Consider the following 26,444-nt stretch of genomic DNA (forward strand, 5'->3'; position numbering starts at 1 on the left):
ACCTGTCTACACCTGTCAAATCGTCATTTCCCTTGACTGACCTCTGTTCTCAGGTTGGGCATTGTACCTATCGTTCTTCTACAACCGTTATTGCCTCTAACGTATTTATGTACTCTGCATGTGGAAATATGCCTGTCCGTCCGTTCGTTTTTCCTTCCGTACAAGGTTAACCTTAAATGATACTTTTCGTAAAACATGAACAATTTATCTTACACAGCTATCAATACTCTCACGATACTGACACCACCAGCCTTATTTCGACGGTCAAAATTCTTGGTTAACTTAAAATGACACCTTTCGTATAGCATCACTAATTGTACATACAAAGCTTGGATACTTATATAAAAAGGTGAAAAAAAAGGTTAAATGAAATTATATGAATTATATCTTTGAACACTAACAACACAACCACGTCACTATGGAACGCCTCTGTCTCCTGTTGACTATTGGTATATCGGAGGTTTCATTGAAATGATTTGGGTTTAAATCATGTGATACAAATGTATGTGTTTATAATAGTATAATAGTATGTGCTTGCCATAGTATTCTGTGTGTTTGTGATGGTATGTGTGTTTGTGATGGTATGCTGTGTGCATGTGATGATATGCTGTGTGTTTGTGATGATATGCTGTGTGTTTGCCATAGTCTGCTGTGTGTCTGTCATGGTATGTTGTGTGTTTGTCATGGTATGCTGTGAGTTTGTTCTAAACATTTAAAAAATGTGTTGCGTTTTAGTGCAGAATCTATGTCGGTCGATTCCATTTTTTATTTCAGTGATATTTGTATTTGAACCGTGAGAAAGCATGTGCACGAAATGTTACAATATAGGTTCTTTTAACTGATTGTAGTGCACTGACGAGATGCAATTCACGGATTGTAGTGTACTGACTATGCGACCTTCTTTCATAGACCACCCCAATGAAGCACGGGACCGGCTTGTTCGCGAATTGTGGCATAAGACGACTCCTGATCTACAGTCGGAAAGCCCAACCTAGCCTCGACATGGGTCCCTCCACACTATCCTGATCCCCAGTCTGAAAGAGCGCCCAACCTGGCCTCGACACGTGTCCCTCCACACTCTCCTGATCCCCAGTCTAAAAGAGCGCCCAACCTGGCCTCGACACGGGTCCCTCCACACTCTCCTGATCCCCAGTCTGAAAGAGCGCCCAACCTGGTCTCGACACGGGTCCCTCCACACTCTCCTGATCCCCAGTCTGAAAGAGCGCCCAACCAGGCCTCGACACGGGTCCCTCCACACTCTCCTGATCCCCAGTCTGAAAGAGCGCCCAACCTGGCCTCGACACGGGTCCCTCCACACTCTCCTGATCCCCAGTTGGAAAGAGCGCCCAACCTGGCCTTGACACGGGTCCCTCCACACTCTCCTGATCCCCAGTCTGAAAGAGCGCCCAACCTGGCCTCAACACGGGTCCATCCAGACTACACTCTCCTGATCCACAGTCTGAAAGAGCGCCCAACCTGGCCTCAACACGGGTCCCTCCACACTCTCCTGATCCCCAGTCGGAAAGAGCGCCCAACCTGGCCTCGACACGGGTCCCTCCACACTCTCTTGATCCCCAGTCTGAAAGAGCGCCCAACCTGGCCTCGACACGGGTCCCTCCACACTCTCTTGATCCCCAGTCTGAAAGAGCGCCCAACCTGGCCTCGACACGGGTCCCCGCCACACTCTCCTGATCCCCAGTCGGAAAGAGCGCCCAACCTGGCCTCGACACGGGTCCCTCCACACTCTCCTGATCCCCAGTCGGAAAGAGCGCCCAACCTGGCCTCGACACGGGTCCCTCCACACTCTCCTGATCCAGAGTCGGAAAGAGCGCCCAACCTGGCCTCGACACGGGTCCCTCCACACTGAGCCGTGTGCTCTATACTTGAAACAGTCAGTATAGTATGTTGTTGATGATATTTTTATAGTTGTTGTGTTTAGGTTTTCCGAACGAAAAGACTGGTTATTATATTGGCGAATGCGGGCGGGCGTGAGGGCGGAACATGTTTGTCCGGGCCATAACTATGTTGTTCATTGTCAGATTTTAAAATCATTTGGCACATGTGTTCACCATCATTAGACGGTGTGTCGCGCGAACGAATTACATCGATATCTCCAAGGTCAAGGTCACTCTTTTAGTTCAAAGGTCAAAAATGGCCATAAATGAGCTTGCCCGGGCCATAACTATGTCATTCATTGTCAGATTTTAAAATCATTTGGCGCATTTGTTCACCATATCATTGTACGGTGTGTCGCGCGAAAGAATTACGTAAATATTTCCAAGGTCAAGGTCGCCACGACTAAAAATAGATTGATTTTGAAACATGGGGGGTAACTGTGATGATCAATTAGTAGCAATGCACATTTTGAGTTGTAGTTGTCTTCCTTTATCAGACTTTTTTTAATTGAAAACCTGGTTTTGTGACAATTTAGTCCCTTGTTGTCGTTGTTTTCGTATTGATTTTGTTGCTAAGATGATGTTGTGGTTGTCGACATACTTGTTGACGTGATGTTATGGTCGGTAAAGTTAATGTTGTTGATGATTTTGAAGTGAACCGACTGTGCAAGGATATAAAACAACTCATGTATTTCCTTCATGTATTGATAAAGAATTGTCTGTTTAATGTCCTTTTATATATAGACGTGTGCATTGTTCATTGACGTCGCATAAATATATAACAAATACTTCGAATGATAATTAATAATTATAAATAATAATAATAATATAAATATAATAATATATAATATAAATAATAATAATAAATAAATAATTATAATTTATATTTTTAACATGATTTTGTAGAAAAAAAATACTTAGAACTTGTTAATGTACAAATAAAGACCAAGGCCAGCTCACACATTGCATATGTGGCAACCAAACTTCACTTGAGTTTAACACGCTAAAAATGTAGAAATATTTCATTCGTGTTTAAGCACGCATGTAATTATTATATTCACAACATGTAACGTCTGTAGATGTAATGGGTACGCAAAATGGGCATTTTTAAAATTGCAGGTGTCCATTAGTTTCCCTTGCAAGGGCTGTATTCACCGGTCCGTGAAAGTTGCTACCAACACCAGAAGTCGCAACGCGGACGAAGATTTTGCCAAAGATATGACTGAGGTAATATTTGCATAATATAACAACGCTCGAATTATAGAAAATTCGTGGAGACCTTCATTGCAGTATGTACGCAGATTTCAGATGAAGGTTTTGTTGTATTATTTTCAAGTGAATGAGTGTACACTACGTGGATAAGGTAAACGTTAGCGAGCATGATCTTTAATTTCTGTTTATATCGTTAACATGTTCGCCTTGGTTACGTTGGGCAAGGAGGTGGATTTTCTTTTGGTTTTCCAATGGTGTTGCTTGGATGATGGCTTATCGCTTGCAGATCCACCATGCAGATCAGCTTTAGTTGTACTTGTTAGCGGTGAAACGAAATACTTGATTCCGTACGTTGGTAAACTACTTGTAACAACCTGGGATGCTTTTGATGATGGATTCAAAATAGAATCGTCTGCTACGGTGGGTCCCTCAATTGCAACACCGTCGAATTCTTCCGCGTGTTCTGTATAGCAGCATGGTAATTTGTTACACAGCACTGTTAGTCGGTAGACAAGAAGCAGGATTGTCACAATGTTCTTCACGACAAAGAACACCAGGCTGTATGTGACGAGCTGGAAGTGAACTATGATAGTCAGTCGCAGACACATGAACGGCAAGTCCTGCAGTAGAAGTTTTATACACGTCGACACCACTTCCGCAAAGTTGCAAGATCGTTTGCCATTTAGCAATAGTTCAATATGTAAAAGCTTGTTTCCTTTGTGTTGCTTTAAAATTGGAATGAACTGTAAAAAACTGATGGACCAAATGGTCAGTATGGCGTACGTTAAATGCTGATTCGTTTGTACCCGCGGTTCATCGAACAGCGCGAACAGCTCCATGATGTCCGAGGCCATACCCAGGTACTCGAGCAACACGGAGGACAGTTCGTCTTTCGATGTGTTCGCCCTGGGTAAAACCCATCCGCCGAAGATAATCAGATAGACCAGCGTCTCCTGTATGATCACGATCCACGTCTGCTCACCGATGCCAAGCAAAATACTGTCTATATGAGTCTGAAAAAAGATCCTAAATGAGTTGCACGGGAAATTACATACTTCATGTCAAACTATGTGTTATTAAGATGTTGTTCATACCTATAAAAATACAACTCTGCCAATAGAAACACCCAAATCAATCGTTTAACATAACAACTTACAAAATCTTAATTTATATTACATACTGTCATACAAACTACCAGTTTATGCAATTCTAACCAACCAGTATATTTGCCGATGTTGTGTTAGGTATATTCGCTGTAGTTGATGAATGTCTTAGTGTCGTGGTATAAACTGCTATGGTGAGCGGGGAAGCGTCCTCAGTCAATCCCTCGTTGTGCGGATCGTTCAGACCTTGAACTTCAAGGGCCACTGCAATCGCGTGCTCGTACTGCGATATCTGTAGCAGCCAGAAGCAGGGTAGGGTGGTCATCAAATGGAATAGGAAACATGGACACCACCTGCGAAACGATTAAACACAGGATAAGTTAGTGTATGTAATAAATTATTGCATTTCATATGCATGCAATGTAAAACCGTTACCACATGTCAGTGTATGGATACCACTTGCTAAAACAGTAACCACACGTCAGTTCGTGCATACCACTAGCTGAAACATTGACCGATATCCGTACACGGATACCACTAGCTGAAACATTGACCACAGCATGTTTGTGGATGGATTCCCGCTGTGCAATGATACCGACCGCAATTCGTGGACTGGTCTCCCAAAACAGGAAGATCAAGTGGGATGTTCTACAAATGGACTTAACCTCAACCACATAGTAAAAACACTTAGACTTGATCAAAAAATATATATATCAACTGTTTATTTTCGTCAGATAAACATATTCGCAAACGATTTTCTACATTCGAAAGTATACATTCCGAATTATAAAAAGTGTGTCAGACAGTTCCGGATGCTCGCTGAAATGCATGACGAATCTGATTCCGCAGACACTTACTGTATGCTACCTAGTTCAAGATAGATGAACAGTGCAATCAAAATGCATGCGTAGCATATCGGTGCTTTAACTCCAGAGTAACCAATGTGGCACAGTGTATAGCTTAATTGGTGTTTTTACGTGACCCATTAAATGCTTTGTCTTACCAAAGCTTTTTAGTGCAGTACTTGACTTTTGTCTCATACAGAAAGCCATAATGTGTTCCCACAAACGCAAACATGAACGTTCACATATGTATTTGACATTGTTGCTTCCCAACATGATGAATGCCACTAAATTTCACTTTTTGTTTACATTTTAAATGTTAAGTGTAATTACTCTGAATCCATATATTATTATACTACAGTTACAGATCGTAAAGGAAAGCCGTTGTTGATTTTTTTTAATTCCGTAGTGGTGTTTTCATCTACAAATTGAATAAACATTGACTTAAGTACCCAACTATAAGTTATATGTTATATTTATTTTTTTAATTATGAAAGGTACCAGTATATTACAACTCTGGACAAAACAATTAACTTTGGCAAACGTTGGTAGAATAGTAAACTTATAACTGATTGTGCCTAAACAAAAATTGTGCAGTGTTACTGAAATAGCAATGTTACATATGAAACACGCATTGTTATAAGTTTACAACTACATGTACTGATCACAAAACACAATGTATTTAATGTTTATTTATATATTTAATGTCTTATTTCGATTTAGAGTCATTATTGCGTCATTGAAATATTTAAATTTAGCTTAACCATGTTGCAGAATCAACTGGGTTTTCTGGGGTTTACCCACGGGCTGGACAGAATGTGAACACGCCGTTAAGAACTTTATTTTTGTAAATATCTCAAGTTATTGATATATATTTGCAAAATCCTTAAGTGCATTAAAGACCGTTCTTGCAGTTTGTTCCGATATGTTATGGTATAAGAATCAATCCTTGAATACGTATGAAATCGGTGACAAAATTTCACGTTGCGTGAAGCATAACCCTGCAGTAGATCTACACATGGCATTTCTAAACAAGAACCAATGCTCATTTAATAAAGTAATTCTGTCTTTTATAAACTAGTTGAACTTATTAAGAAAAATTGTTTTGAGAATTAATTTGACAAAAAACATTTACTGATGTGTATACATTCATTTACGTTTAATTGGGAACCCCACAGTCACGTGATCCTGCACCCTGTTAACATTACATAAAGGATATTCGATCGTTTGCGTGTAAGAGCGTATTGAATATCATGAGGGACCTAGGTCTTTAATGTTAAAAAGAATTCATAAGATTGGCGTAAATAAATCCGAGGACACCAATCACTATCATTTCTTGATAGATCGATAATGTATACGCAAACTAAATGAATATTAAATAAAGAATAGATATTGTTATCGATAAATAGCGAACTTAAATTTTGATATGACTAGATCCGAAAACGCTTTAGTATAAACTATGTAAATGTTGTAATGATTATGAAAAAAGATTGATGTTTATTGTAAAGAACTGTTAAATGTTTAGACTAGTTCAGCTTAAATTCATAAGCATGTACTTAGTATATTCATTTGCTAATCCGACTGTTTTATTAACAGATGCACCGGGAAAATAAGGGAATTTTAATCACGCAAAATTCCAAACCCAAGTGTAAGCGAGTGCATTTAAAAGATAAGTTATCTCAAAGTGCTTAAACGTAGGAATCTGTTTGATAAGCGAATAATTGGTTAAGAATGTTTCACCCTGCAATATCAAGAATAAAACATCGCTTCCATACATTAGTGTGATGGAAAATTTAACTCTAGTAAAATTCTAGTATCACAGATTAAGCAACGTTTTGCAATGTTATTGTCTAATCCTACAGTTACACCTACTACACAGACATAAATACGCATAAATATTACCGCTTAACTAGTAACAAGTGCTTATATGTATACATACGTAGAGCTGCAACGATCAGTCACCCGCGAACGACCCAAATCGTGTACCGATACTCAATGCGTTTTTTTTATTGTTCTGAATATATCCATAGAGGAATCGTCATAAAACACTTACTTAGCAATTTAGTTATGTAGAATACAGGTTATCATATATTGTTAAATAGTTATCATAACACGAGTGCGGCTGTTCTTCCAATAACATGTTAATCAAATGAGTCGCGTTCTGAGAAGACTGGGCATAATGCATGTGCGTAAAGTGTCGTCCCTGATTAGCCTGTGCAGTCCGCACAGGCTAATCAGGGACGACACTTTCTACCTAAACTAGATTTTCGTGTAGAAAAGACTTCCTTTAAACGAAAAATACAATAAAAGCGGAATTTGTCGTCCCAGATTAGCCTTTGCGGACTGCACAGGCTGATCTGGGACGACACTCTACGCACATGCATTATTCCCAGTTTTCTCAGAACGCGACTCAAATGGAATCAAGAAACTGCCGAATCTTTGCATCAACATACAAACACAAGTTCCCTCCAACTCACCATTTCCACTCAATCCCTCGGTTGATCCTGATCACAAACGCGGCTTCTATCACTAAGAGAACGTTTATTGCGAGCAGCGTCCAAAGCCGGCTGTCCCGACGCGTTTCCACCACACGCCATACGGACAGGAAGTTGTGCAGTAGCAGCAAGCAGCGAACCAGTATCGCGAGGAATATAGGCCTTACTTTCACAGAATGCCTAGCCTTATAAGCGCTGCCCCATACGAGACGTAACATTGCGAACACAGTACTATATGCTTCTTTGTTAAGTGGCGGAAATCTCGGCGCCAGGCCAGGATGCAGTATGCGGTAGACGTGGAAGATACATTCGTTTGAAAACAGCTACCTTATCGTTTTAGTTATTATTCATCAGATGTTAACCGGTTAAACATGCATTTATCAAAATTTAGATAATATCGTTTATTTGTAGTAACATTCGTAAAAGTTCAGTGTAAATGTCGACTTGTAACATACTGGTCTATAAAAATAATTACACTATACTTTCCACGTAAATTCAGATATTTACAACGGACGTTTTTTCAGTGAATGATTACATGTTAAAACTATAACTATTATAGACTATTGTAAATTTTATCATGGATATCGTGGAGACAGCTTTCATTCATTCAATTTAATGGTTCTGAAAGTCTTACGAACTGCACACTGTTTGCCTTTTCGTCCTCAGATATGAACGATGCTGGTTGTAAATGCAGAGATATATAAAAGTGACCACTTTCATAATCGTATTTCCAAATCCAGTTATCGTACCGATTTCAAATCTGTGCGATTGCGTGAAACATTTTGTTTATGATGATATTGACCCCTATCTGTATCCTTCGAGTACTTACTTGTGTGTTTCCAATTAATATATTTTTAGTTGCCCACCATCACCGAATTTAAGCTAAAAATGTGACCTTGTGAAAACTTTATTGACATAAGATGACTATCAAGTTATTGTTAAGTTATTGTTGTTTAAATCTGTTTTAATGTTAATATATTTTGTTATTTGTGTATATACTGCAGTACTGGTGATACCGCGTATTGGTGTATTAAGCCTGTGTCTTCAATTATTTCTTTCAATCGTAATAAATCAAAGAAAACACATCGGTTTGTTGTAATTTTATCCTTTTTGTGTAGAAATTAAGTTCCTTTTTGATATGATGAAACATTTTATCTCGATATCGGCTGGGTTCTGCTTACGGTCGGACGCCATGTTTGTTAAGAAGAGTACTGCGTATCGGTGTATTAACGTTTAGCCGCTTTGTAGATTACTAGCATAATGATTGGACTGTCATTGGTTTCCAATATAGGAGAAATTATTAGTTAAACAAAACAAACAACAGTTGTTGTTTTTTATTTTATAATTTTTGCATATTTTACGAAATAATAAAATATAAACATTAATACAAATTTCAACGACAACACATTAGCAATAACTTTCAACTTTCTAGTTCTCTCTTGTCAATATAGTTTTAACAATTTATACATCGACTTCTCTACAGCTGAAATTCGGTGCTGGCGGGCAACTAAAAATAAAGAAATATTAATTTGAAACACCCAGGTTAAATATTTGAGGAAAAAAAAGCAGAATGTTATTTCAATTTACTGGTAGATCTATAAAGTTTGAGCGAGTAATCGTAATCGTAGTAGCATGCCCATATATGTAAAAAAAAATACAGCACCGACTAACCCGCGCATCAACATGTGCCGTTTCTTTACTATGGGATGTTTCTGTTCGGTAAAATAACAAACGAAACTCATGAAATACTTTCTGCAATTGTGTACGTTTTTGTATTTGACATTGTATTTTGTTATAAAGGACAACACACCCGTAGACAGGCCATTTGACGGTTATTCTTGTTTATAGTAAAGTGGGAAAAACATTTGGCGACGGAACTAAGAAGTTTTGGGGCAGATATTCGGCATGTTTTTTGGATAACATCGATATTCGCAGTACAATTACACTTGCCTAGTACACCAATTACAGGTCTGAAGTTTATGAAAGTATTCTAAAAGGGTGCTAACCGTGAATACACCGATTTGCAGTACTTTTCATAACAAACAAATTGGCTATCGACTGTAATGAGAACACAGCCGATATCGCAGATAAAATTTCCATTCATATCATAATGGAACTTAATTTCCTCACAATACATTTTAATTAACAACGGACCGCCGTTTTTTCCTTAGTTCATTACAATTCGACTATTGTTATTTGAAGGCCGGCTTAATACACCGATACGCTGTATCACCGGGCGATATGTTGATTACTATCGTGTTGTTCTTTTTACTTATTATTACATATGCGACATGCTTGATTTTGATTTTTAAGCTGTTTAATATTTGTTTAATTTTTAAATATATATGTTGGGCGTGTTCATAAAATCGTTATCTTACACTCTGGTGAGCAATTTTAAGAGCTGTAAACTATTTGCTGTTTGCCCGAAATTATGTACTTTTTAGCTCATCTATTTTTTGAAAAAAAAATATGAGCTATTGTCATCACCTTGGCGTCGGCGTCCGGTTAAGTTTTGCGTTTAGGTCCACTTTTCTCAGAAAGTATAAATGCTATTGCATTCAAACTTGGTACACTTACTTACTATCATGAGGGGACTGGGCAGGCAAAGTTAGATAACTCTGGCGTGCATTTTGACTGAATTATGTGCCCTTTTTATACTTAGAAAATTGAAAATTTTGGTTAAGTTATGCGTTTAGGTCCACTTTTTTCAGAAAGTATCAATGCTATTGCATTCAAACTTGGTACACTTACTTACTATCATGAGGGGACTGCGCAGGCAAAGTTAGATAACTCTGGCGTGCATTTTGACAGAATTATGTGCCCTTTTTATACTTAGAAAATTGAAAATTTTGGTTAAGTTTTGTGTTTAGGTCCATTTTATTCCTTAAGTATCAAAGCTATTGCTTTCATACTTGAAACACTTACTAACTATCATAAGGGGACTGTGCAGGCAAAGTAATGTAACTCTGACTGGCATTTTGACAGAATTATGTGCCCTTTTTATTCTTAGAAATTTGAAAATTTGGTTATGTTTTGTGTTTAGGTCCACTTTATTCCTACAGTATCAAAGCTATTGCTTTCATACTTGCAACACTTATTAACTATCGTAAGAGGACTGCAGGCAAAGTTATGTAACTCTGACTGGCATTTGGACGGAATTATGGGCCCTTTATACTTAGAAAATTGAAAGTTTGGTTAAGTTTTGTGTTTTGGTCCACTTTACCCCTAAAGTATCATAGATATTGCTTTCATACTTGGAACACTCGCAAACTATCATAAGGGTACAGTAAAAGGACAAGTTGCATAACTCTGGATGTCATTTTTACGGAATTATGGCCCTTTTTTGACGTAGTAACTTTGAATATATGGTTAAATTTTGTGTTTCGATCCACTTTACTTCCTAAGTATCAAGGCTATTGCTTCAAACTTCAAATACTTTCATGCTATCATGAGGTTACTGTACCTGGCAAGTTGAATTTTATCTTGACCTTTGAATGACCTTGACTCTCAAGGTGAAATTATTAAATTTTGCTAAAATTGCCATAACTTCTTTATTTATGATTAGATTTGATTGATACTTTGACAAAACTACTCTTACCTGACATACCACAATAGACTCCACCCAAACCATCGCCCGTGCCCCCCCCCCCCTCCCCCGAATCCACCTCCCCCCTATTTTTATGCCCCCCTTCGAAGAAGAGGGGGTATATTGCTTTGCTCATGTCGGTCTGTCGGTCGGTCTGTCTGTCGGTCGGTCTGTCTGTCGGTCGGTCCGTCCACCAGGTGGTTGTCAGACGATAAATCAAGAACGCTTAGGCCTAGGATCATGAAACTTCATAGGTACATTGATCATGACTCACAGATGACCCCTATTGATTTTGAGGTCACTAGGTCAAAGGTCAAGGTCACTGTGACCCGAAATAGTAAAATGGTTTCCGGATGATAATTCAAGAACGCTTATGCCTAGGATCATGAAACTTCATAGGTAGATTGATCATGACTAGCAGATGACCCCTGTTGATTTTCAGGTCACTAGGTCAAAGGTCAATGTCACGGTGACCCGAAATAGTAAAATGGTTTCCGGATGATAATTCAAGAACCCTTATGCCTAGGATCATGAAACTTGATAGGTAGATTGATCATGATTAGCAGATGACCCCTATTGATTTTCAGGTCACTAGGTCAAAGGTCAAGGTCACGGTGACCCGAAATAGTAAAATGGTTTCCGGATGATAACTCAAGAACGCTTATGCCTAGGATCATGAAACTTGATAGGTACATTGATCATGACTGGCAGACGACCCCTATTGATTTTCAGGTCACTAGGTCAAAGGTCAAGGTCACAGTGACCCGAAATAGTAAAATGGTTTCCTGATGATAACTCAGGAAAGCTTATGGCTATGATAATTAAACTTCATAGGTACATTGATCATGACTCGCAGATGACCCCTGTTGATTTTCAGGTCACTAGGTCAAAGGTCAAGGTCACAGTGACAAAAAACATATTTACAAAATGGCTGTCACTACAACTTAGAGCCCATATGGGGGGCATGCATGTTTTACAAACAGCCCTTTTTTTTAAGATGATCTCACAAATGACCACCACACCCTCACACTATACCCCCCCACCCCACCCCCTCCCCAAATTTTTTTTTAAACGGTTAAAAAACAACTATTTATTTTGATTATTTTATGTTTGAAATACCGTCCAACCATCGCACCCAAAAATCATCCCCCACCCAAATCCCCGCCCCCCCCCCCCTAAATTTTTTTTTTTTCAGATCATCTCACAAATTACCACCACACCCTCACACTATACCCCTCCCCCCCCCCCCACCTCACCCCCCCCCCCCCAATTTTTTTTTAAACAGTTAAAAAACACAAATATTTATTTTTATTATTTTATGTTTGAAATACCGTCCAACCATCGCACCCAAGAATCCACACCCCACCCCCCCCCCCCACCCCCCGAATTTTTTTTCCCCTTTTTTTCGCATTTTTGGAAGATAATGTAATAAATGTCCACACCCCCACACAATGCACCCCTCTTCACTCCACCCCTTCCTCCTTTGTGATTGAAAATGAGAGTCCCTTCACCTTTAAAAAGAAAATAGATGAGCGGTCTGCACCCGCAAGGCGGTGCTCTTGTTAAAAATGTGTTTTGATGCCGATTTTGTGGATGTTTAGAAAGGTTTTTACAATACTTTATATAAACCGAGATTGTATCACGTTTTTAGATGCTTACTTACGAGCCACTTGCCGCCTGTAACAACGATGCCATTCTTTAACAGAAGCTAGATCAACTTATTATACAATATGGTATGAAATATTGTTTATGTGTTTTGCTACCAAGTTTGTGATGTTATTTTAGTATATTAGTGCTCCGCTCTCTATTTATAAATCACACGTTGCAGGAAAAATCCAAATAATCAAATTAATTTATATTTTCGCACCCGGTAAGCTCAGTTGGTAGAACGCTGAATTATGTGTCCGATGTTTGGGACTTTTTAGCACCAGTCGGCCGGCGAATAGTCGTGAAATATACCGCTATTTTGTATGCCCCCGAATTGCGGCATATAGTCTTTGAACTGTCCGTCAGTCCGTCCGTCTGTCCGACCGTCAGTCAGTCTGTCTGTCCGTCCAAAAACTTAAACATTGCTCATAACTTTTGCAATATTGAAGATAGCAACTTGATATTTGGCATGCATGTGTATCTCATGGAGCTGCACATTTATAGTGGTGAAAGGTCAAGTTCATCCTTCAAGGTCAAAGGTCAAATATATGGCTTCAGAGCGGCGCAGTAGGAGGCATTGTGTTTCTGACAAACACATCTCTTGTTCTGGACCTTTGAATGAATAAGGATTATGCAAGCTAATAATAATTTAGTATGTCTCTTTATTTAAATTAGGAACTACTCGGTTGGACCCGACTCTGGCATCTGAAGACCTGACTGTGCCCGTGACTGCGCCCGTTAAGAATCGGGTTGTCGAGGAGGAAAACAATCATGTGCTAGTATGTGAACAGTTTCAGAAATAGTTATAACATACGTATTTATAACTGTTTAAAACTCGGTTTTGTATTTATGGATATGCGTAAAAGTCATGCAATTACAATACCAATAAACCAAATAATAAGGCGCATGTAAACCAGAGTTTTTATTACACATTTAAATATTGTTTAGATTATACATATAAAGCTTGAATTAGCGTTGTGTAATTTCGTTACATATTCCATAATCTACATATTTATTATACGCACTTGAAATTCACTGCATTAAAACAAATCATTTTCGACCGTTGCAATTTAAGTACAGCAACAAAACAAGCAGCCCGATGTGGACGCCGGCCAGGCAACAAAAGTAAACACACGTGCTCTTGCTTCCTCATAAAAAGACGCATGTCTGGTTTACCTCAGTGAACAGTTCCGTACGTACTTCACACGTGCTTCGTGAAGGGAGTCAACTCTGCAAGGTTCGGCGAGGAAGAAGATGAAGGGGAGAGCACTCTTCTCCCATGGTGTGCAGACTCACGCGGTTGTTACGGCGGATGTCGGTTCAGTATCATGACAACCGTTTTAGCGAAACACGCGTAGACTTTGAAAACATCGTTTATTTGATTCTTTTTTTTGCTGTTTCTTGTTCTTCGGTCATGATCCGACTTTAATTTCTAGTCAGTATTGTTAAAACTCATTTGTATACATTTTCATTTTCATGTTTCCTTTAAGTTATTTTTATTAGTTTGAAATGCATGTTCTTTGTAATAGTTTATAATCTATATTTTCGTCTTTTTTTCTCTTCAATCGCTATCTTTCCGGATATCATTAAGGAACAATTACTAGTACTTGATATGTGTTTGATATAACGAGAATTATTACAAACCAATCGAATTTGATATGTATTTCTTCATTTCATCTTTTGCAGAACTGGCAGTGTGTAAATTGTGGTCAAATTTGTATAAAGTGAATATCAAACTCGTTATTAGACATTATTTGTTACACTACCAAGTATAAAAGCGTGGTTTATTTCACAGCGTAAACATGTCTGAAACATCGAAGATAACTGCGACTCATTTTAGTTTTAGTTTAGCAAATGTTTGTTGTGTAAAGTTTATGATTTTTCTTTATAATTTGTAGTTATCTTTTGTTTTGGCATGCTTGAAGTTGTGTTTTGATTTAGGGGGGTGTGTGGTTGTGGTTAGATTTGTAGTTGTGTTTGTTTGGTATGGACTGTAGTTATGTTTTGTGTATGAGTGGTTTTATGTTGTGTTTTGTTTTATATGGTTTGTAGTAATGGTTTGTTTAGGAATGTTCTGTATTGTTAATGTGTTTTGATATGGTTGGTATTTTGTTAAGGTATAGTTTATAGTTGTGTATTATTAAGGTATTGTTTGTAGTTGGGTTTTATTTATGTATGGCTTGTAGTTTTTTTGTTTAGATATGGTTTGCAGAAGTGTTTCATTTTGATATGGGTTGAAGTAGTGTTTTGTGTAGATGTGGTCTGTAATTGTATTTCGTTTAGGCATGATTTGAAGTTGTATTATGTCAAGGTATGGTTTGAAGTTGTATCTTGTCTAGGTATGGTTTGTAGTTGTGTTTTGTTTATTTATGGTTTGAAATTGTGCTTTGTTAAGTTCTGGTGTGTTAAGGTACGGTTTTTAGTTGTGTTTTGTCTAAGTAGGGTTTGTAGTTGTTTTTTGTTTATGTATGGTTCGTAGTGTTTTTGTTAAAGTATGGTTGTGTTACATTTTAAAAATGGTTGAAGTAGTGTTTTGTTTAGTTGTGGCTTGTAGTTGTGTTTTGTTTAGGTATGGCTTGCAGTTGTGTTTTGTTTAGGGTTGGCTTGTAGTTGTGTTTTGATTAGGGTTGGCTTGTAGTTGTGTTTTGATTATGTATGGGATGTAGCTGTGTTTAGTTATGAATGGCTTGTAGTTGTGTTTTCTTTAGGTATGGCTTGTAGTTGTATTTTGTTATGGTTTGGCTTGTAGTTGTGTTTTGTTTATGTGTGGCTTGTAGTTTTGTTTATGTATGGCTTGTAGTTGTGGTTAGGTATGGCTTGTAGTTGTGTTTAGGTATGGCTCTTGTAGTTGTGTTTTCTTAAGTTATAGTTTGTAGTTGTTTTTTTGTTAAGGTACGGCTTGTAGTTGTGTTTTGATTAGGTATGGCTTGTATTTGTGTTGTGTTTATGTATGGCTTGTAGTTGTGTTTTGTTTATGTATGGCTTGTAGTTGTGTTTTGATTAGGTATGGCTTGTATTTGTGTTGTGTTTAGGTGTGGCCTGTAGTTGTGTTTTGTTTAGGTCTGGTTTGTTTAGGTATGGCTTGTAGTTGTGGTGTGTTTAGGTCTGGTTTGTTTAGGTATGGCTTGTAGTTGTGTTTTGTTTAGGTCTGGTTTGTTTAGGTATGGCTTGTAGTTGTGGTTTGTTTAGGTATGGTTTGTTTAGGTATGGTTTGTAGTTGTGGTTTGTTTAGGTCTGGTTTGTTTAGGTTTGGCTTGTAGTTGTGGTTTGTTTAGGTCTGGTTTGTTTAGGTATGGCTTGTAGTTGTGGTTTGTTTAGGTCTGGTTTGTTTAGGTATGGCTTGAATTTGTGGTTTGTTTGTGTATGGTTTGTAGTTGTGTTTTATTTAGATATGGTTTAATTGTGTTCTTTAAATCTACTGGATAGACCAAACAATTAAATCATATTCACTGTTTCATTAGAAATGTTCTTTTAACAAACACCTGACTTATGTATGTAATTAAAAAATTCATGCATGTTTTATGTACATTAACAAAAATTAGCGATGCTTTATTTTTACTAGTTTCCATTTCCGTTTATTGCTCTATTTGTCATGAAACAGTGAACACATAAATGAACCTATTCGATTTAACTGAGATAAAACAGTGAAAAATATGTATTAAAAGCTTCTTATTAATTATATACATGATAAATTGTATGTAAAGAGTATAAATAAGTAAAACCAGCACACTTTTGTGTATAAACTACTTTATTTATTTACAGCTCATAGAATCCTACCTGTATTGTTTGTTACCTATATCTAACACGTCTACACGTTAGATACAATTAATAAAATCAATATGCGATTACATTTTCAACAAACGTTTCCTGGAAAAAATACTTTATTAGATTTTCTTTTCTGCTTCTACGACATTTTCTTCGCCCTACGACACATGGGTATCTGTCGGAAAATGACAATAAGGCGGTAACATAGCAGCATAAGAGAAACAAGATTTTTGAGTATGAAAAACAGCAAACTGTATGTTAAAATTTGTATCTCGATTACAATATACAGCCTCACGACCAGGAACGGCAAATCCTGCAGACATATGCTCATCAGGGTTACAACGATTTCGACAAATTTGTCCGAAAAGCAGCGCGTGATGCACGGCACTTTCGGACTCCGCACGTGCTGGAAACGCTTCTTGTGCACGAGAATCGGTATGAACTGGACGAAACTGGCCGACCAGACGGCCATGATGACGATTGTCAGTTTCCCGTTTTGTCTCACTGCGCTCTCGTCGAACACCGCGAGAAGTTCCATGATATCGGACGCGATGGCGAGAAACTCGAGCAGAAGGTCGGCTAGGAAGATGCGCGTGACCTTGCCACGCGGCAGCAGCCAGCGGCTGAACACGAGCAGGTACACGAGTGACTCCTCTATGATTATCGCCCACAGATTGTTGTTCAAAACAATGCGATTACCGGTAAACGTAACCTCCTGCAAACGAATGTATTTTAAAGTGCATGGAATTAATCAGAAACAAATCCGTGTGATTCTACTAGCATTTGTATAATTGTTTCATAAGGTTGAACATCCCGTATTCGAATTTAATTTGTTCAGAAGCATGTTGACATACGTTTATAATGTCAGGCTTTTGATATTGTAATACATAACGATGTTATGATACTCATCAATGAACGCTATTACAATGTGAATGTGTTGCACGCGGAGGATTTTCGTGGGAAACTATTGCAACACCATCTGCGCTTTCGAATTATTCACCATCATCGATAATCATTCGCATGCAAGGTTTCTGTGCGGTTTTTCGTTCCTTTTAAATTATGTTATTTGATTAGATAGAGTAGGAACTCAACTGAACGAACATTAAATGACAGTTACCGGTAAATGAATCGTGGCGGGGTCGCGATGATATTGCAGTTGAACAGGATTTAAACTAGCATGCATGTATATACGTATATATTTAGATTTAAATATATTTGATACATAACTTATGATATGATATTCATATGTTCTGATTTAATACATTGCTCTACGCCTGTTAGGAATTTAAAGTTTATGGCAAGTGTAATATGGCTCACTTTTTAAAATCATAGTAAGAAAATTTTCCTCATCCATTCAAGGGACTTGTTTTGCATTTGGAATCAGTCATATTTTTCAAAATACTTGTTCATTGATGATTTATGCAGTGCATATTGAATTACCTTAATTGAGACAGGAGTAGTTACTGTGGTATAATTGTCTGTAGTATTGGCGATGGCAACTGCAGAAGAAGAGCTCCCGTTGTTGATGTTACCATTCATGGAAGTTGCGTCACGATATAGGTGTAACTCTAGAAGCCAAATGGCCGGAATTGTGGAACCCAAGTAGAACAAGAAACATGGCGTCCACCTAAAATAAAGGAATAATTTACATCACCCGTAGTGCATTTTCCATACTATATAAGAGCCGCGCCATGCGAAAATGAGTTTAATGCAAAATGCGGCCAGCGTAGCTTCAGACAAGCCTGTTTATTCCTACACTGCCCTTCATACAGTCACACAATGTTTAATGGTCTTATTAGCGCATAGGGTAACTCATCACCAGACTGCACGCAAGCTAGTATGGAGATACGCAGGCCTCGTATGACATTAGACCAGTTTTCGCATAAAGCGGCTCATAAAATGTTATCCCCAACTGTTAGCATACGTAGTTTAATTCCTGTATACTTGCTGGCAATGAATGATTAAGTGTCCTGATACGTATGTTTAAACCACGACCATGTTGGTCAGGAATTACAAAGTAAGACTACTTTTATTTACAACCTAATGGTGCTGTGTTCAATATCGTGTCATTGTTCCTTTTGTAGTACGTAGATGAGTGTGTCGATATAAATCATCTCCAAATTTCATATGAGATTTATTAATTAAGTGATACATGTATATATTAACTGTCATACGCACCATGAATATTCAATGCCGGCCCTCCCGACAATTACGATGCTCGTCTCCAACAACAAGAACATGTTTGATGCTGCCAGGAACCAGTACAGCGGCTCGCTGTATGCTTCCGTCACGCGCCATATTGCTATAAGGCTATGCGACACCAGAAAGATGCGTACAAGCACCGCCCAAAATATATCACGGCGATTGCCAGAGAGCACTGTGTTCAAATCAGTCGGCGTTTTGAGGCCTTCGAAGTCATCTTTAATCACCTTATTCGGGTGTGTTATAACGCTAATCCCGTTGTCTACCGGTTTGTGCTCGTCTGTCTTGATAAAGATGTCTTTGTCTATTGATGTATCGACAACATCGACGTCCGCTTGCTTTGTAATTGATAACGAATCCTCTGAATCCTCGTCAAAGAAAAGCAAAGTCGCCTTTTGCGTTTCAGAAGTAACGGACTTGTTGTTGGAAGCTAATACTCTGTTTTGGAATTCTATCCATGATATTGGCGGATTTCTGCAATTGTAAAATCCGTCTTCCGAATGATGGCCTGTGCTGCCAACAACAGTAGAAAGATGTTCCTTGCTGGTAATTTCTGACCCGATCAGTCTGTCTGTAGACATATTTCTTTCGAATTCAACGGGCGTAGACAGATCCTTTATTTTTGGCATACTGTAACCTTCCTCCGAGCCACGCTGTCCCGTATGCGTGTCATAAATGAAATAGCCGTCGCTTTCCTCGTCGCCGCGTTCGTTTTGTATACGCCACATTTCTTAAAAATGTTTTAAAATGTTAGATATAAAAGCACTATGCTTTATGATAAGGTTTGGCTCCTGATGGCCAAGAGGGAGTTTCACAATGTTAATATTATATTATACATGCACACGTTTACGTTTTGTACGATAGAACCAGTTAAGGCGTTAATTTACGTACTCCTTCTTCGGAGATCTTGCTTAAACTATTTCCACCCTATACACTTCGGCCTTCGCGGTACAACGCCCGCGCGCTTATCACGGAAGAATAGAAAGAAACTGATTTTGCAAAGGTTTACTGCTGACGTTCAGATTCTCAATTTGGTTATACCTTTTTAATCCTTAAAGAGGCCTTTTCACGTTTTGGTAAATTAACAAAATGAAAAAAAAAAAATGTTTTCGATTTGCAAATTTTCGTTGTAGTTATGGCATTTGTGAGAAAACAGTAATACTGAACATTCACAATGATCTTAAATATTAAAAAGCGTTGCAATGCGAAACGATTGAATAATTTGGAGAGTTCTGTTGTTGTCGTTACATTTTGTGATACGACGAGGATTGCTTGTATAAAGTATAAAATACATCATTAATATTTTAGCACGGATGGCCGAGTGGTCTAAGCGATAGACTTTTACTCCAGGGGTCAGTTGTTTGAGCCCTGTTTAGGTTTACTTTTTTTACTTATTTTTTATTTAAGTCTTGTTGTTTTTTTTACTGGAGCCTTTAAGATCCAATGTTTTCATTTATCAATATAAAGCATTTAATGACAAACTTCAATACATGCCAAAATCTGTGAAAAGGTCCCTTTAACACATATTGTCATATTTCTCAGAAAACACACATTTTAAGCGGAAGCAATATTTGATGTACATTATTATTTGAAGAAATTTATTTCAACCTCTATCTGTGAATTTTTGTCCAATTATGTAGTGTTGAGCAGTTATTATGTAGTCTATATAAGAGCACGCGTTGAGCAGTTATTATGATCGTAAACAGCTTTTACAGATAATTTGAATGAAATTTTACAGTTTTCGCCCCCTCCTATAAGTGAGTACCGGATTTGAAGTACGTATTAATCCTTTTGATGAAAAGAAGTTATATTCTCGCATCACATGAGCCTAATAATCTAAATACATGTTCATGTATCGTTACCGACGCGCACAATTAGGTGTCACAAAATGTAGCCGCGTTCTATTCATCGCATCCGGGACGTGATGTATTATTAAAAAAAATATGCTAATTAAAAGAAAAACTTTTTCCCGTCAACTGGGGGAGTAAGTGCATCATTTGTCCCTCAGATTAAGTCACATAAGTGTAAGTATGGAAAAAACATGACGGCCTTTGGACCAATATAAACATAATCACAACCTCAGCCATCATTAGTTTTATAATTGCCACTACATGTACTATCACCGCCAATATCAGCGGCATTATTGCCCTCAACACCAATCCCTTTTCAACGTCATCTTCGCTGTCTTCTACTTACCTTTCATCATCTTTTTCTTTATCGTTGGGATCATCATCATCTCATTAACCATCATGTTTTATTATCATAATGGCAACAACGACATTAATAAGGATAATTAACCTCTCATGACCATGTCACGTTCTTTTTTCATTTATTATATGATCATCGTTTATATATTACGTGTTCCTTCTGTTGTCATGAAAAAATAAACTTGAAAACAATGTTCGTTCAATTTATTTTTTTTTCATTAACAATTTCGGTATCAGTTGGCTTTAATGTTATTGTTCAAGCACACATTACGAATAAATGCTTGTTATTCGGGGACCGAACATTTGGTAACACATATTTATAGTTGTTTATCCTATTTTTTATGTTACATGATCACTAATTGTCAGATAATGGAAATAATTATATATTGGATACACACATAGTTGGTTATATTGGATACACACATAGTTGGTTATATTGGATACACACATAGTTGGTTAATGCGACATATCTGTTTTTGAATTCATACAATTAACTATGATGAAAGTTTTTTATTTGATGCGAAGGCTACCATAATAAAAAGCGTCTAAAATATTAACATAAGACTCGCTTCAAAATTTATCAACGTTTTTTTTAACTACAATGTTTTCTCAATAAATAAAAAAGAGCTTAAACGTCATTGATCAAAAGCTTTGTTTAATTAACATTTTATCTTTATTTGACTAACATAATTAATCCTAAAGCAAGAAACAAAAAATAGTTTAACTGTTCATGTTTTTATAATTGGAACATTGAAATGTAGTTCTAAAGGAACTATAAAAACTATAGCTAATGTGATGCAGGTGCTTGTGATGATGCCAGTATAAGTGGTGGTGGTGGTGGGTGCGGTTGAAAGCAGTGGTGGTGTAGGTTATGGAGACGGTGATGTTGCTGTTTTTGTTGTTGTTTTCATGGCGAATGCCATCTTAGGTATTCTTGTGCTCACAACATACTGCAGTGCTCCATATATACCGGTACACACATATTAAAGCGAGTATATACGATTTTGTCAAATATAAATGAATTTATATAAGATGTGTAAAAAAAACTTACTATATATATCTTTCAATATAAAAAAAGTTCAGAAGAACATGTGTTAAAAAATGCGAATTAAGCCAGATATTTAATTCTGAAATCAAAAACGGCTGTACAGTCGAATTCGCCAGCATGTTTATCATTCATGTACGATGTGAATCTAAACTTAGTTTAACGGTTCATTTTAAATTTCTGCAACAATATTTACTCATACGACACACGAACACTAACTCTGGTCCTAATAAAAAGACGAATGCTTCGGTTATTGTAGGAAAATATGTTCGTCACAATCGACTCGGGGCGCTAAAATGTCTTTGCTGCATTTAATGAAATTGGTATTTAATGTATAATTTTTCTTGCCTATTTTGTGTTATTGTAACATATTTTATCTATTTATTATAATTAAACACATATAAAAAAAATCGTATACACTCGCTTTAAGTATTGCACTTTTAGAATGTATGTTGATATATTAATATGTAAAATGCAATTCGCGTGTTTGTGATTCGTATTTTTAACTGGTAAGGGTGTTACATTATGCAATTATGTGCCTTGATTACAATATCTCCACAACACAAACACAACAATTTCAATTTATCTGGAACAAATCGGTTCCTTGGTCAAAGTGAAATGTGTCTTTGTTTATGAAATGAGCTTAAGAAAGAATGTCGTAATACATCAAATCTTTTCAATTATTTTTGCGTCTTTCAGTTAAAGTTGTACATGATAAGTTGTCTAATTGTCGGAGACATACGTCGGAAATAAAGAACACATTATTAAAACAAAAACGAGCACTTGATCTAGATCTATTGCTAGCTGTTCATACATGCTTCTGGACGGAATAGAAATAATTCATTACCGAACGCTTAAATGGACGGAAATAACAAAATTGGTGTTAAAACAAATCAGTGTTTTTAAAACAGGAATTCGTGTTTTTGGACGGGACGGACGGACGGAGTTGCATAAGATCAAACAGTTCAAACATAAGGACATTGCAATTGACAGTTCATATTTTAAACATAATTCCGCTGAATGCAACACGTCTAAAAGTCAAAATAGAACAACTATCTTATTTGAAATATTGTCCAATATTTCATGGTTTATAGGTCAACTAGAACTGAGTTGTAATTCGGATGCTGAGAAATAAAACAAGAGGGCCATGATGGCCCTGTATCGCTCCACTGTTTTTTATGCGAAAAAACGTGCATTGCGCATGGGTTGAAATGTACTCAAGCATGTGACTTTCTTTTTCTATCCCTCGTCCCACTGGGCACTTAAAGTTGGAAGGGTGAGCATTTATACATGGAAAAAGTTACTACCGTGTTAACTAAACAGACTAAAAAGCCCGGGAATTGTTGCACAGGTCCTTTGCTTATAACGAAGGTACATTTATCTCTCCAAAAGATATTGTCGTTCTTTCTATTCACATATTTTTAAATGCTGAAGATCAAATCTACGCATTTGATTTGAAACAGATTCACACGACCCATATGAATCAAAATGCCTTAACCCTTTACCAAACGACACATTTTGGACATTCCCAATTTGAAAGATGTTGCAGACGACTATTAAAGCGGGTATATACGATTTTTATATGTGCTGAATTGTAAAATATTAATACAAATATGTTATAATAACACACAATATGCAAGAAAAATGATACATTTAAGACGAATTTCATAAAATACAGCAAATACAAATTAGCGCCCCGAGCCGGTTGTGACGAAGATAATTCGTAATTATTTTCCTACAATAACCGATGCATTCGTCTTTTTAGTAAGTGTTCGTGTGTCGTATGAATCGATATAGCTGCAGGAATTTCAAATGAACCGTTAAACTAAATTTAGATTCACATCGTACATGCATGATATACATGCTGGCGAATTCGGCTGTACAGCCTTTTTCGATTTCAGAATTAAATATCTGGCTTATTTAGCATTTTTCGACACATGTTCTTCTTTACTTTTATTTTAGTTTATATTGAAATATATGTATAACAAGTTTTTTACACATTTTATATTTATTAACAAATATTTGACAAGATCGTATATACCCGCTTTAAATTGTAATGGAATCTGAAGGAAATGATCAGGTAGGGAAGAAATCATAGTGATAAAATGAGAAATTGCTCATCTTGAGCAATTTCTCCTTTTATCACAATTATTTATAAAGTTGTCAGCTACAAACCTGTAAAATCCTGTTAGTGTTTGGTAAAGGGTTAATAATCTCTGGTTCCTTCTTAAGAGCCTTTCACACATTTATAACAAATACAATAGTAGCATCTTTCTTTGTAAAGAATCATCTCAAAATATAACAAGGGCTGTTTGTAAAACATGCATGTCCCCCCATATGGGCTGTCAGTTGTTGTGGCAGCCATTGTGTGAATACGTTATTAGGCACTGTGACCTTGACCTTTGACCTAGTGACCAAAAAAACAATAGGGGTCATCTGCGAGTCATGATCAATGTACCTATGAAGTTTCATTATCCTAGGCGTATTAGCTTTCTTGAGTTATCATCCGGAAACCATTTTACCGTGTAAAGTCACCTTGACCTTTGACCTAGTTACATGAACGTCGATAGGGGTCATCTGCGAGTCATGATCAATGTACCTATTTAGTTTCATGATCCTAGGTGTAAGCCTTCTTGAGTTATCATCCGGAAACCATTTTTCTAAGTTGAGTCACCGTGACCTTGACCTTTGACCTAGTGACCTGAAAATCAATAGGGGTTATCTGCGAGTCATGATCAATGTTCCTATGAAGTTTTATGATCCTAGGCATAAGCATTCTTGAGTTATCATCCAGAAACCATTTTACTATTTCGGGTCACCGTGACCTTGATCTTTGATCTAGTGACCTAAAAAACAATAGGGGTCATCTGCAAGTTATGATCAATGTACCTATGAAGTTTTATGATCCTAGGCATAAGCGTTCTTGAGTTAACATCCGGAAACCATTTTACTATTTCGGGTCATCGTGACCTTGACCTGTGACATAGTGACCTGAAAATCAATAGGGGTCATCTGCAAATCATGATCAATGTACCTATGAAGGTTCATGATCCTAGGCATAAGCGTTCTTGAGTTATCATCCGGAAACCATTTTACTATTTTGGGTCACCGTGACCTTTGACCTAGTGACCTGAAAATCAATAGGGGGTCATCTGCGAGTCATGAACAAATTTGGTAGAGGACTATTAGATACATACCAAATTTAGTAGCCATAGGCTCTATAATTATGAACAAGAAGATTTTTAAAGTTTGCACAAAATAGGCCTTATTTAAGCATATGTTCATTTTTGTGACCCCCGGGCAGGGTCAAATTTGTCCCCAGTGGCAAAATTTGAACAAACTAAGTAGCGACCTATAAGATGTCTATACATACCGAACTTGGTAGAAATAGGCCTAATAGTAATGGACAAGAAGATTTTTAAAGTTTGCAAAAATGGGATCAATATAAACATATGTTCAATTTTGTGACCCCTTGGGAACGGGTTAAATTTGATCCCAGGGGCTTAATTTGAACAAACTTGGTAGAGGACTATTAGATGTCATTACATACCAAATATGGTAGCCCTATGCCATACGGTTATGGACAAGAAGATTTTTAAAGTTTGCACAAAACAGGCCTTATATAAGCAAATTTTCAATTTTTTGACCCCTCGGGGCAGGGTCAAATTTGACGCCAGGGGCATAATTTGAAAAAAAACTTGGTCGAGGACTATAAGATGTCACTACATACTAAATTTGGTAGCCCTTGGCCCAATGGTTATGGACGAGAGTTTTAACAAAATAGGCCTTATATAAGCTTATATAAGCAAATTTTCAACGTTTTGACCCACCAGGGCAGGGTCAAATTTGACCCCAGGGGCATAATTTGAAGAAACTTGGTAAGAGGACTATAAGATGTCAATACATACCAAATTTGGTAGCCCTAGGCCTATGGTTATGGACAAGAAGATTTCTAAAGTTTTCACAAAATAGGCCTTATATAAGCAAATTTTCAATTTTTTGACCCCCCGGGGCAGGGTCAAATTTAACCCCAGGGGCATTATTTAAAGAAACTTGGTAGAGGACTATAAGATGTCACTACAAACCTAATTTGGTAGCCCTAGGCCCAATGGTTATGGACAAGAAGATTTTTAAAGTTTTCACAAAATGGGCCTTATATAAGCAAATTTTCAATTTTTTGACCCCCCAGGGCAGGGTCAAATTTGACCCAAGGGGCATAATTTGAAGAAACTTTGTAGAGGACTATAAGATGTCACTACATACCAAATTTGATAGCCCTAGGCCCAATGGTTATGGACAAGAAGATTTTTTAAAGTTTTCACAAAATAGGCCTTATATAAGCAAATTTTCAATTTTTTGACCCCCGGGGCAGGGTCAAATTGGACCCCAGGGGCATAATTTGAAGAAACTTGGTAGAGGACTATAAGATGTCACTAAATACCAAA

At 37.3% G+C, this 26,444-nt stretch overlaps 3 protein-coding genes across 15 annotated transcripts in view; 1 reads left to right on the top strand and 2 right to left on the bottom strand.

Annotated features, from left to right (window-relative positions):
* The window catches only part of LOC127865901 (uncharacterized), a 49,085-nt gene extending 32,651 nt beyond the window's left edge, over nt 1-16,434 (top strand). For 3 of the 13 annotated variants that reach the window (XM_052405947.1, XM_052405959.1, XM_052405963.1), the window contains 5 exons: nt 910-1,891; nt 3,015-3,122; nt 12,785-12,866; nt 13,456-13,559; nt 13,856-16,434. In XM_052405947.1, the coding sequence (XP_052261907.1) occupies nt 910-995 (86 nt within the window). In that variant the 3' untranslated portion in view covers nt 996-1,891; nt 3,015-3,122; nt 12,785-12,866; nt 13,456-13,559; nt 13,856-16,434. Of the gene's footprint in view, nt 1-909; nt 1,901-3,014; nt 3,123-12,784; nt 12,867-13,455; nt 13,560-13,855 lie in introns of all 13 variants that reach the window. The other 10 variants (XM_052405954.1, XM_052405956.1, XM_052405951.1 and 7 more) reach the window with 10 other exon arrangements.
* Nucleotides 2,702-7,773, bottom strand: LOC127865903 (transmembrane protein 26-like). The gene is made up of 3 exons (XM_052405964.1): nt 7,530-7,773; nt 4,326-4,563; nt 2,702-4,120 (listed from the first exon to the last, which is right to left on the bottom strand). Exons 1-3 carry the CDS (start codon nt 7,763-7,765, stop codon nt 3,293-3,295), a joined length of 1,302 nt encoding a protein of 433 aa, XP_052261924.1. The 5' UTR covers nt 7,766-7,773; the 3' UTR covers nt 2,702-3,292.
* Nucleotides 16,435-16,684: 250 nt separating the features above from the next.
* On the bottom strand, nt 16,685-19,645 carry LOC127866461 (transmembrane protein 26-like). Its single transcript, XM_052406980.1, has 3 exons — nt 18,724-19,645; nt 17,986-18,172; nt 16,685-17,260 (listed from the first exon to the last, which is right to left on the bottom strand). Exons 1-3 carry the CDS (start codon nt 19,473-19,475, stop codon nt 16,685-16,687), a joined length of 1,515 nt encoding a protein of 504 aa, XP_052262940.1. The 5' UTR covers nt 19,476-19,645.
* Between the last annotated feature and the right edge of the window lie 6,799 nt (nt 19,646-26,444).

Source organism: Dreissena polymorpha, chromosome 2 (genome assembly GCF_020536995.1).
Source record: "Dreissena polymorpha isolate Duluth1 chromosome 2, UMN_Dpol_1.0, whole genome shotgun sequence".
Classification (NCBI taxonomy): domain Eukaryota; kingdom Metazoa; phylum Mollusca; class Bivalvia; order Myida; family Dreissenidae; genus Dreissena; species Dreissena polymorpha.